The 11957-nt window shown below is 41.8% G+C and overlaps 1 protein-coding gene across 1 annotated transcript; it reads right to left on the bottom strand.

Annotated features, from left to right (window-relative positions):
• Window positions 1-1791: 1791 nt before the first annotated feature.
• LOC116373916 (uncharacterized) lies at window positions 1792-4039 on the bottom strand. Its single transcript, XM_031822222.1, has 6 exons — window positions 3909-4039; window positions 3568-3643; window positions 3219-3337; window positions 2952-2988; window positions 2373-2820; window positions 1792-1835 (listed from the first exon to the last, which is right to left on the bottom strand). Exons 1-6 carry the CDS (start codon window positions 3965-3967, stop codon window positions 1792-1794), a joined length of 783 nt encoding a protein of 260 aa, XP_031678082.1. The 5' UTR covers window positions 3968-4039.
• Between the last annotated feature and the right edge of the window lie 7918 nt (window positions 4040-11957).

The raw sequence follows: 11957 nt of genomic DNA, 5'->3' as shown, positions 1-11957 counted from the left end.
ATGTTGTCATCAGATGTGACCATGCTCTTTAGGGCAAATCTCTGAAGCTTGCCAAAATAATCTTTCAAGCTGTTTTGGATGCTGTGGTAAATGTGAACAGCAGCAGACCAGGCACTCTTCTGTTGGGGACTCTCTTCAGATTCAGCCAAGGACTTCATATCTGACACGAAAGTCTTAACAACTACTGACGCTGCTGAGCCCACTGGGCGAATTGACTCTGTCTATAAAATGCCAGACAATGTTTGACCTGATACAGCACCTGTTAACTCAGACTGAATGACTGAACTAGGAAAGCTCAAACTACTGACTTTTTTGGCAAGAACTCCACTCACTGCTTGTATTGCTGATGTTTGAAACTCCCGGCTGGAGAGTTTTTGGATGCTCTTAGATGTGAGCGTGCAGGAGGAACCAGATTCACCAATATTGTAGCTGCTCTCGTATTTCCTTATCAGGGCATCAAGATCCTCAATGAAGCCAACATGCGATGCCAAAAATGTGATCTTGTCCTTCAGATCTTCCAGCAAATTCTGTTCGTTCTCTTCAACAAAAGCTACCATTGTGTCAGAGATTGTGGTCATGACTTGCCCTGTTAGACTCTTGCTCTCTTGGTCAACTTTTTCAAGTTTTGCAGCCAGCTCTCTCACCATGCTCTCAGTCACCTTGGTCTGTGAGTCTCCCTTTACCGGTGTCACTTGAGAGGTTTGGCTAGCGGAGGCACTCTTAACGACCACTGATAAGGCCGACTTGACATCTTTAATCACTTCTGCCATTACAGCAGGGGTCATCTTTGGAGAGCCTGCACTTCCAGATGGAGAATTGGACATGCATGCAAGTTTGGAGAGAGAACCTTGCAGGCTGTCCTGCACACAGGTGACAAGGGTGTCCTCTGAGACACCTAAGAGGACTTGTAGCGTTTCAGAGTTGGTTGTTTTCTTCTGCACATCAGACAGAGAGGTTAGAGTCCTTGAAAACAGAAATCATCACAGTCAAACAAATAATATGTAAGGCTGTGATGCACATTCAGTGTGTCAAATACATCTGTACCATTGAAAACAATGAGGAAAACACTGCTGTTTCTCTGAGAAAAAACCTTAGTGTGATGTCAGCCTAACTGCTTAATTTCTAAAGCCCAATCAAATGTTTTTTTTGTATAAGTCATTTGTATTGAAACTGGCCTGTAGATATCTATCTATCCTTGCAATATCTATCCTCTACAAAAATCCAAATTGCTATAAGCTTCAAATACTGTAACTTATAATAACTTCAAGGACAATCATAAATACAAGGCAGTTTGAAGAAATGTTAAAGGGAAATTTCTAAATGTTTCAACTTCATATTCATCATCTCCAGCACCACCCCAACATCAGCATATGTGAAAAACGGGCATTTCTATGTTTTGTAGTAAAAAAGAAAGAGGAAGATAAGTGTTTTCTATGACATCATCAACCAATTAGTAGGAAATGCCTACTCATAATTGGTTAAAATCACACGATGCACACTGATGATGTCATTACAATCTAGAGCTGAGCATTTAACCAACATTTTTGTTACACGTCGGTCAATTAGTTTTTAAACAACTAATTGACCGACGTCGGCTCAATTATTTGAATTCCATATAGTTAATTTTTTTCTTCTTCTGTGAGCTCGATGCTCAGTTTCTGTAGAGATAAATCAGATCAAGCATTAACTATGCAATGTAGTAGGGAGTTGTAGTTTCCAACAGGCCAATATTCTACATAGTTTAGCACATAAAATTTGGCAATTAAAGCCCATAATCCATTGCACGCCCACTTACTTGTCCACTCTGTGTGGAGCAGATACGGAAACCTCATTGACTGAGACGGAGAGACGAGAGAATGCATGAGAGAGATAAAAAGCAGTTGCGTTGCGAGGATTCTCTACCTGGAAATACATGATCTAAGTGATTGACAGTCGGTGTTCAGCGGTCATAAAAGTAGGTCTTATTTACTTAGAAGAACTACTAAAATTGTGATTTTGTCAGACAGGATAAGCAGCAGCTCTATAGAGATGAGTTGATGACTTGGAATGAAATAATAAAGTCATCAAATAAATATTTTATATGAGAAAGTAAATGATGGTTGATAAGTCATAAACAGTAATGGACAGTCACTACCATCATGGGACTTTTATTCATTGTTTTATTATGTGTTGTTACAGCATTCAACACACATAATCCATAGTGCATTCAATGTCTAAAAAAAGTATTGAAATCCAAAACCGTGATTCTTTTTTAAATATTTGAATCGAAACCAAACCAACCTCAAAAAGCACTAATTTCTCAGCACTATTGGAAACAGTTACGTCCCTCTATATTTATTTTACTACAAAGCATGGAAATGTGTAATTTTCACATATGGTGATGCTAGAGATGAATATGAAGTTGTTAAATTTCCCTTTAAGAACATACCTCATGGCCCCCTTGGGCAGGTAGCTTCCACTGCCCTTAGTCAGGTAAATCTCCTTGAACTTAAGTTGTGATTCCTGCTCTTCTTCCTCTTCCTGATCCATACAGTTGGCGGAAGGGTAGGGAGTCGGGATGCGAAAGCTATTGTAAGACTTTCGACTGCATGGCCTCTTAGGTACACCAGCCTCAGTAAATCTCACGCGGGACTTGGTGTTAGTCTTATCGTCTAACAGACTGGTGAGTGACGCTGTGCGAGATCTCTGTGACAATGGAGAGGAGGTAGCATCTTGGATGCCCAGTAGTTCGTAAAGACCTGGGATGATGATCTGCATCAGCTTGTCCGATAAAAACTGGACAATCCTCAGACACAAGCCGGCAAGCTGTTGTTTTGTCAGCTGTATTCCAGAAACAGAAGAAGTGTTTTAAAATGTTGCATAGTGCGTCTTTCAAGAGCTTATGAACAAGGTTAAACATTAGGCAGAGTTTTCATGGTAATCTAATTAAATTGTCAGTAACATGATCTTACCGGGTCAAACATGCCCTCACGAATCCCCCTCCATTGCCTGAAAACAATATTGTTATAAATGTTGTCATATCAGGATGCGTGGCAGAATTGTTTTTATTTAATTATTTGCCTGATCGTGAAGTTATACTTGCTTTGTGTCAGTTGTTTTGGCAAAATTGCAATGTGACAACTTTTCTAGCAATTTTTTTTTCTTTTTTCGATTGATCAGTTTCTAATTTGATCCTATTTCCTTGAAGGTGTGATAGTACCAAAGAAAACAGAACATACTTCTCAGTTAGGTTTTGAAGGAAGTCCATAAGTGTCAGATGTTCCACATTGTTGAGCTTCCCCTCTTCTGTGGTTTCCATCACTGAGGTTGCTCTGCTCCTGGTAGAATTGCTCTGCTCCTGGTAGAAATGTAATTATATTGCAAATAATCAAACTTAATATACAACAATTATCATACTGAAATGATTATTAACTGTTAAAGAGTGGAGGAGCATTGGCAACGTTGGACAAATTTAAACAACTGAAACACAACAGAGATGGTTGTGGTATGTCAACATTGCCAATGATAGCATCACTATAACATTTTATTGGATTAATGTTGTAATTTGAAATGACAAGGTCAACTTACCATCTCATTGACAGCTTCAGAGGTCAGGTGGTCATCCATCACACAGACAGGCAGGTCTAGAGACTGGGACAAGGCTCTATGGTCATAACCAGGAGAGAATGGAAACATCAGAGCAGTCCCAATGGCAGAATCTAACCACTGTCTTCATGTCAAAGACTCACTTAGTAGTTAATACATGGCCACAAATAATGAGCGGTTCAAATAGATTGGCTGGGGACTTGACCCTACAAATGACTCCATGAATGACGCCTGACCTGCCCCATAACAAGTTCTTTCTTATTAGTCTCTCTCTCTTAATCTCCACACAAATATCTAACTGGACAGAGTGTGAGTGGCCTTACCTGACTCTCTCAGTGTCAGAAACATCATAGTCTTGTTGTTCTATGTCCTCCAGGGACATCTCAGCTACAGCAGACGGGGCAAAGCCCGGGATGATCTCTCAAACTGAAAATAATGACTGTTTATGTGAACTGAACCATTTACAGTGGCTTGCGAAAGTATTCACCCCCCTTGGCATTTTCCCTATTTTGTTGCCTTATAACCTGGAATTAAAATAGATTTTTGCACTGTCAACTGTGGGACCTTAGGTATGTGCCTTTCCAAATCATGTCCAATCAATTGAATTTACCACAGGTGGACTCCAATCATGTTGTAGAAATACCTCAAGGATGATAAGGAAAACAGGATGCACCGGTGCTCAATTTCGAGTTTCATAGCAAAGGGTTTGAATACTTATGTAAATAAGGTATTTCTGTTTTATTCTGTTTTAAATTGCAAAAATGTCTAAACTGTTTTTGCTTTGTCATTATAAGATATTGTGTGTAGATTGATGAGGAAAATGTTGTATGTAATCCATTTTAGAATAAGGCTGTAACGTAAAAAATGAAATGTGTAAAAAGTCAAGGGGTCTGAATACTTTCCAAATGCACTGAAGCAGTCTATAAGATATATCTTATTACAGTTTAGGCCTACCTTGTTATTTTCTTCCATCTGGCAATATCATATTAATGGATTAAATCTATTTAGTTTGTTTTGTTGCTAGTATTTTTATTAATCGTTTGAAAATACAAGTATTATCTACTTTCTGAAGGACAGCCAAGTTGATAGGCAACATAGAACCTACAGACAATTATGACATCATTGGAACACATGCACGTGTCACAAACACCTTTAGCCCAAAAAAGCAGTGTAGCAGTGCTGCCCAAGCTGGGGGCGATACACTTTTATTAGGCTTTTATTCAGATTCACAAACAATGCTCTACTTGAAGTCAATGAGTAAACATGTAGCAACATGGCTGAGCTTTAACATTAAGTAGAAGTTGACACTAACCATATGTATAATCCTAAAATGCTTGCCCTAAATACCAGTCTAGAACCCAGGTATGTCTCCTGCTATTTATAGTATCTTTCAAGTACATCTTATTACAGTTTAGGCCTATCTTATTATTTTCTTCCATCTAGCAATATCATTTTAAGGGCAAATACACACACATGTGTTGTAGGCCAATGAACTCCATAGTTTTATTCAGAGTTTATAATAAGGAAGGGGAATTCTGTAACAGTTTATGACATCAAAGGTATGGCAGCTATGGAGAATCATTTTCAAAACAATGTCCAAAGCGGGAAATCATTGGATGTGATTCACTCGATTCTATGCAATTTCATCTTTGCGGACTGACATGGAAGCAACCATTACACAACCCTGAACTCAATAACCTCACCCCAGTTTCAGAAGAGATATCAAACCATATCTTGTCATTCTGTATTACATCCATCAGCCTGGACAGTGATGGATGGCTATATGGAGCATCCTTGTCCATCATGTTCAGTGTGTTAGTGCTCTCACCACAGCGAGGCAGCAGAGTACCAGTTGAGGTAGGTGCAGGCAGAGCGTAGTAATTAAAGGCAGTGGTAGCCTATCCATCCCCATATCAACACCTGCAGCATCTCATGACACGCGCTCACACTCCCCCATTTACCACAACTTCCAAACTAACTGGACCATAAACAATGTGTAACTTCGTGGCCATTCCAAGTCAGGATCACACCTAATACCAAATAGCTAGAGGATAAACCACAAATAAATTATTGTTTTGTAGGGGGGAGTTGACGATTATGTGGTGGTTGTTTCGATGATGAAATTGCATTAAATCAAAAGAGTCAGACCCAATGATTTACTGTTCGTAAGGACAGAGTGCCACTAGTAATATTGAACATTAAGTCGAAATGTAGCTAGGGGAGTTCAAGATCCAAGATCACATTTTCTTTCTATGGATTAGCCCATCTGTCAAGTGTTGGTTGTCCAGTAAAAAAACTCAAATTTTGAATTAAGATTATCAATCAGATTCTGTGATCAATGTGAATATGTGAACAGTCTTGTGAATCTTTACTAGAGTCCCCATTAGCTAACGCTATAACGTTAGCTAATCTTCCTGTGGTCCAACACCAATTGATAAGACATTACAAACAATTACAAATGAAGACTTTACAAACATTTAACAAGTAGACAATACAGACAATTAAAATACCTGACATTCAACATTCAGTTGATGCTTTGTAGGTGATGCAATAGCTGTAAACTATAGAGCTCGTGGCCAAGGTGAGTTAAGCGGCTAGAGTGGTTTCCTGTATGCCCATGCTGCACATAGCCCACCCCAATGCACTAGTTAGCCTAGTAAACAAGCCTATACACCGCGGGTAAATTGCCACTATTCACTGTTACAGTGGTCAGAGATCACAGCCAGAAGCCTACCACTACCAACGGGCTACAACTGTTCAGTATTGTTGTCTAATTTATGGACATCGTCTATGTTACTTTTTTTTTAATTATATAGTAGCCCCAACACAGCTTCAGAAGATGTAGGTACATTTGACCAATATTCATGTATCCATTTTTCAGTTAGCATGGTCATGTTTCCTTTCACGTGAGAAATATTAACCAAAGCATCATTTTCCCTTACTTATCTCCTTCAAAATACTGCAAGCTACAGAGCTATATAAATAATGACTGTATTGGCATGATTCCATACCTTATTATTGACTTCAATTGGAGGTGCAATTCACTCCTTTTGACGAGTAGGTTTAGTCCTCATTTCCAGAGCAAATGTGCAACAGTTCTACACACACATATTTAAACTGTCTGTTTTCATTACATCATCAGCTACCTTTGTTACATCACAAAGCCAGCTGGCTAAATCTGGCACATTTACAGAAATACAGTAGATTGTCCCTGTCAAATACATTTGATAAAAAATAAATGTCCAAATCAAACAGTGGTGGAAAAAGTCCTCAATCAGTCAGTTGCAAACAGTATGACTCAAGTAAATGTGAAAGTTGCCCAGTAAAATACTACTTGGGAAGTATTTGGTTTGAAATATTCTCAAGTATCAAAAGTAAAAATAATTTGACAAATTAAGCAAAGCAGACAACACTATTGTATTGCTTTTTTTGAATGTAAGAATAGCCAGGGGCACACTCCAACACTTAGACATAATTTATAAACTAAGCATTTGTGTTTATTGAGTCTGCCAGATCAGAGGTTCTCTTGATAAGTGTGTGAATTGGACCATTTTCCTGTCATACAAAGCATTCAAAATGTACTTTTGTGTATCAGGGAAAGTGGATGGAGTCAAAAGTACATTTTTGTCCTTTATGAATGTACTGAAGTTGTCAAAAATATAAATAGTTAAAGTACAGATACCCTCAAAACGATTTAAATCATTTTTACTTAAGTACTTTGCACCACTGAAAACAAACCTTTTCTAATGTCTCTATATCACTGGCTTGCAGGGTTTTCATCATTGACCCTTCATGTAATGGTATCGAAGTTCAAGATCCATCTTGGCTTAATGTAGGTAACAAGTATTGAAGGTGTATAACTTCAACTTTTGTTAGTCAACGTTCACGTTCGTAATGATCAGATGGTCATGTACAGGTAGAGATATAGGTGTGCAGAAGAGCAGAAAGGTAAATAAATAAAAACAGTATGGGGATGAGGTAGGTGAAAAGGGTGGGCTATTTACCAATAGACTATGTACAGCTGCAGCGATCGGTTAGCTGCTCAGATAGCTGATGTTTGAAGTTGGTGAGGGAGATAAAAGTCTCCAACTTCAGCGATTTTTGCAATTCGTTCCAGTCACAGGCAGCAGAGTACTGGAACGAAAGGCGGCCAAATGAGGTGTTGGATTTAGGGATGATCAGTGAGATACACCTGCTGGAGCGCGTGCTACGGATGGGTGTTGCCATCGTGACCAGTGAGCTGAGATAAGGCGGAGCTTTACCTAGCATAGACTTGTAGATGACCTGGAGCCAGTGGGTCTGGCGACGAATATGTAGCGAGGGCCAGCCGACTAGAGCATACAAGTCGCAGTGGTGGGTGGTATAAGGTGCTTTAGTGACAAAACGGATGGCACTGTGATAGACTGCATCCAGTTTGCTGAGTAGAGTGTTGGAAGCCATTTTGTAGATGACATCGCCGAAGTCGAGGATCGGTAGGATAGTCAGTTTTACTAGGGTAAGCTTGGCGGCTTGAGTGAAGGAGGCTTTGTTGCGGAATAGAAAGCCGACTCTTGATTTGATTTTCGATTGGAGATGTTTGATATGAGTCTGGAAGGAGAGTTTGCAGTCTAGCCAGACACCTAGGTACTTATAGACGTCCACATATTATAGGTCGGAACCATCCAGGGTGGTGATGCTAGTCGGGCATGCAGGTGCAGGCAGCGACCGGTTGAAAAGCATGCATTTGGTTTTACTAGCGTTTAAGAGCAGTTGGAGGCCACGGAAGGAGTGTTGTATGGCATTGAAGCTTGTTTGGAGGTTAGATAGCACAGTGTCCAAAGACGGGCCGAAAGTATATAGAATGGTGTCGTCTGCGTAGAGGTGGATCAGGGAATCGCCCGCAGCAAGAGCAATATCATTGATATACACAGAGAAAAGAGTCGGCCCGAGAATTGAACCCTGTGGCACCCCCATAGAGACTGCCAGAGGACCGGACAGCATGCCCTCCGATTTGACACACTGAACTCTGTCTGCAAAGTAATTGGTGAACCAGGCAAGGCAGTCATCCGAAAAACCGAGGCTACTGAGTCTGCCGATAAGAATATGGTGATTGACAGAGTCGAAAGCCTTGGCAAGGTCGATGAAGACGGCTGCACAGTACTGTCTTTTATCGATGGCGGTTATGATATCGTTTAGTACCTTGAGTGTGGCTGAGGTGCACCCATGACCGGCTCGGAAACCAGATTGCACAGCGGAGAAGGTACGGTGGGATTCGAGATGGTCAGTGACCTGTTTGTTGACTTGGCTTTCGAAGACCTTAGATAGGCAGTGCAGGATGGATATAGGTCTGTAACAGTTTGGGTCCAGGGTGTCTCCCCCTTTGAAGAGGGGGATGACTGCGGCAGCTTTCCAATCCTTGGGGATCTCAGACGAGATGAAAGAGAGGTTGAACAGGCTGGTAATAGGGGTTGCGACAATGGTGGCAGATAGTTTCAGAAATAGAGGGTCCAGATTGTCAAGCCCAGCTGATTTGTACGGGTCCAGGTTTTGCAGCTCTTTCAGAACATCTGCTATCTGGATTTGGGTAAAGGAGAACCTGGAGAGGCTTGGGCGAGGAGCTGCGGGGGGGGGGCGGAGCTGTTGGCCGAGGTTGAAGTAGCCAGGCGGAAGGCATGGCCAGCCGTTGAGAAATGCTTATTGAAGTTTTCGATAATCATGGATTTATCAGTGGTGACCGTGTTACCTAGCCTCAGTGCAGTGGGCAGCTGGGAGGAGGTGCTATTGTTCTCCATGAAAAATATCCCATTCATAATAGAAAAGACAATGTTCAGAATACCTGGAGTGACAATTGATGGAAAGGGTTTACAGCATTACAAAAGTTTGATTAAAAACGGAATATTTATTCACCCACAATTTATTCTTGGCGCACTCTTTCAACTTGAAAATTAAGTTATGTTCAAGGATATTTAGATTTGTGTGGCTTAAAAATAGAGTACAAACTCAGTCTGTACATCACTTTAATATTAATAACCAATGTCAAGGCATCATGATACAGAGAAAGACATACAAATGCTAGTCTACCAACATCAAATAAATGCTGATTACAGACATATTTATGCAAAAAAACAGGGTGTAAATTAATTTAGATACAGTCACAAGCTCCAATCTGAATGGCAGCAGGGAGAATATGATGTGGACACCAAGGAACTTAATTCTCAATCCGCTCCAATACAGCCCTGTTGATGTGAATGGGGGAGTGTTCTGCCCTCCTTTTCCTGTAGTCCACGATCATCTCCTTTGTTTTGCTCATGTTGAGGGAGAGGTTGTTGTTCTGGCACCACACTGCCAGGTCTCTGACCTCCTCCCTATAGGCTGTCTCATCATTGTCGGTGATCAGGCCCACCCCTGTTGTGTCGTCAGCAAACTGAATGATGGTGTTGGAGTCATGCTGGCCATGCAGGAGGGGACTATGCACGCACCCCTGAGGGGCCCCCATGTTGAGGATCAGTGTGGCAGATGTGGTGTTGCCTACCTTTACCACCTGGGGGAGGCCGTTCAGGAAGTCCAGGATCCAGTTGCAGAGGGAGGTGTTCAGTTCCAGGGTCCTTAGCTTAGTGATGAGCTTTGTGGGCACTGTGGTGTTGAATGCTGAGCTGTAGTCAATATACAGCATTCTCACATAGGTGTTCCTTTTGACCAGGTGGAAAAGGGCAGTATAGATCACGATTGATATTGCATCATCTGTGAAGCTGTTGGGGCAGTATGCAAATTGAAGTGGATATATAGGGTTTCTGGGATGATGGTGTTGATGTGAGCCTTGACCAGCCTTTCAAAGGCTATGGGGTAATAGTAATTTAGGCAGGTTACCTTCACTTTCTTGGGCACAGGGACTATGGTGGTCTGTTTGAAACATGTAGGTATTACAGAGGTTGAAAATGTCAGTGAAGACACTTGCCAGTTGGTCCGCGCATGCTCGGAGCACACGTCCTGGTAATCCATCTGACCCCTTGTGAATGTTGACCTTTTTAAAGGTTTTGCTCTCATTGGCTACGGAGAGTGTTATCACAGTTGTACCGAACAGCTGATGCTCTCATGCATGCCTCAGTGTTGCTTGCCTTGAAGCGAGCATAAAAGGCACCTAGCCCGTCTGGCAGACTTGTGTCACTGGGCAGCTTGCGGCTGGGTTTCCCTTTGTTGTCCGTAATAGTTTGCAAGCCTTGCCACATCCAACGAGCATCAGAACCGGTGTAGTAGGATTCAATCTTAGTCCTGTATTTACGCTTTGTGTTACGCTCGTCGTCGGAATGAGGAGGCCAAGGTGCAGCGTGTTAAGTGTACATCTTACTTTATTAGATGAACACCAAAAAAATATATATATATAAACAAACATAAAGTTCATAAGTATGATCCCCAATCAGAGACAACGATAGATAGCTGTCTCTGATTGGGAACCATACCAGTCCAAACAAAGAAATAGATCACCTAGATTGCCCACCCTAGTCACACCCTGACCTAACCAACCACTTTGCCTATTTGATGGTTAGTCTGAGGGCATAGCAGGATTTCATATAAGTGTCTGGATTAGTGTCCCGCTCATAAAAAAGAAGCAGCTCTAGCCTTTAGCGCGGTGTGGATGTTGCCTGTAATCCATGGCTTCTGTCGGGGATATGTACATACGGTCACTGTGGGCACGACGTTGTCAATCCACTTATTGATGTAGCCTGTGACTGAGGTGGTATACTCCTCAAACTCTCCTTCCAGACTCATATCAAACATCTCCAATCGAAAATCAAATCAAGAGTCGGCTTTCTATTCCGCAACAAAGCCTCCTTCACTCAAGCCGCCAAGCTTACCCTAGTAAAACTGACTATCCTACCGATCCTCGACTTCGGCGATGTCATCTACAAAATGGCTTCCAACACTCTACTCAGCAAACTGGATGCAGTCTATCACAGTGCCATCCGTTTTGTCACTAAAGCACCTTATACTACCCACCACTGCGACTTGTATGCTCTAGTCGGCTGGCCCTCGCTACATATTCGTCGCCAGACCCACTGGCTCCAGGTCATCTACAAGTCTATGCTAGGTAAAGCTCCGCCTTATCTCAGCTCACTGGTCACGATGGCAACACCCATCCGTAGCACGCGCTCCAGCAGGTGTATCTCACTGATCATCCCTAAAGCCAACACCTCATTTGGCCGCCTTTCGTTCCAGTACTCTGCTGCCTGTGACTGGAACGAATTGCAAAAATCGCTGAAGTTGGAGACTTTTATCTCCCTCACCAACTTCAAACATCAGCTATCTGAGCAGCTAACAGATCGCTGCAGCTGTACATAGTCTATTGGTAAATAGCCCACCCTTTTCACCTACCTCATCCCCGTACTGTTTCTATC

This window comes from Oncorhynchus kisutch, linkage group LG4 (assembly GCF_002021735.2).
Source record: "Oncorhynchus kisutch isolate 150728-3 linkage group LG4, Okis_V2, whole genome shotgun sequence".
NCBI classification, from domain to species: domain Eukaryota; kingdom Metazoa; phylum Chordata; class Actinopteri; order Salmoniformes; family Salmonidae; genus Oncorhynchus; species Oncorhynchus kisutch.
Note: the sequence above shows the minus strand (reverse complement) of the source record. Positions and strands in the feature narration are given on the sequence as shown.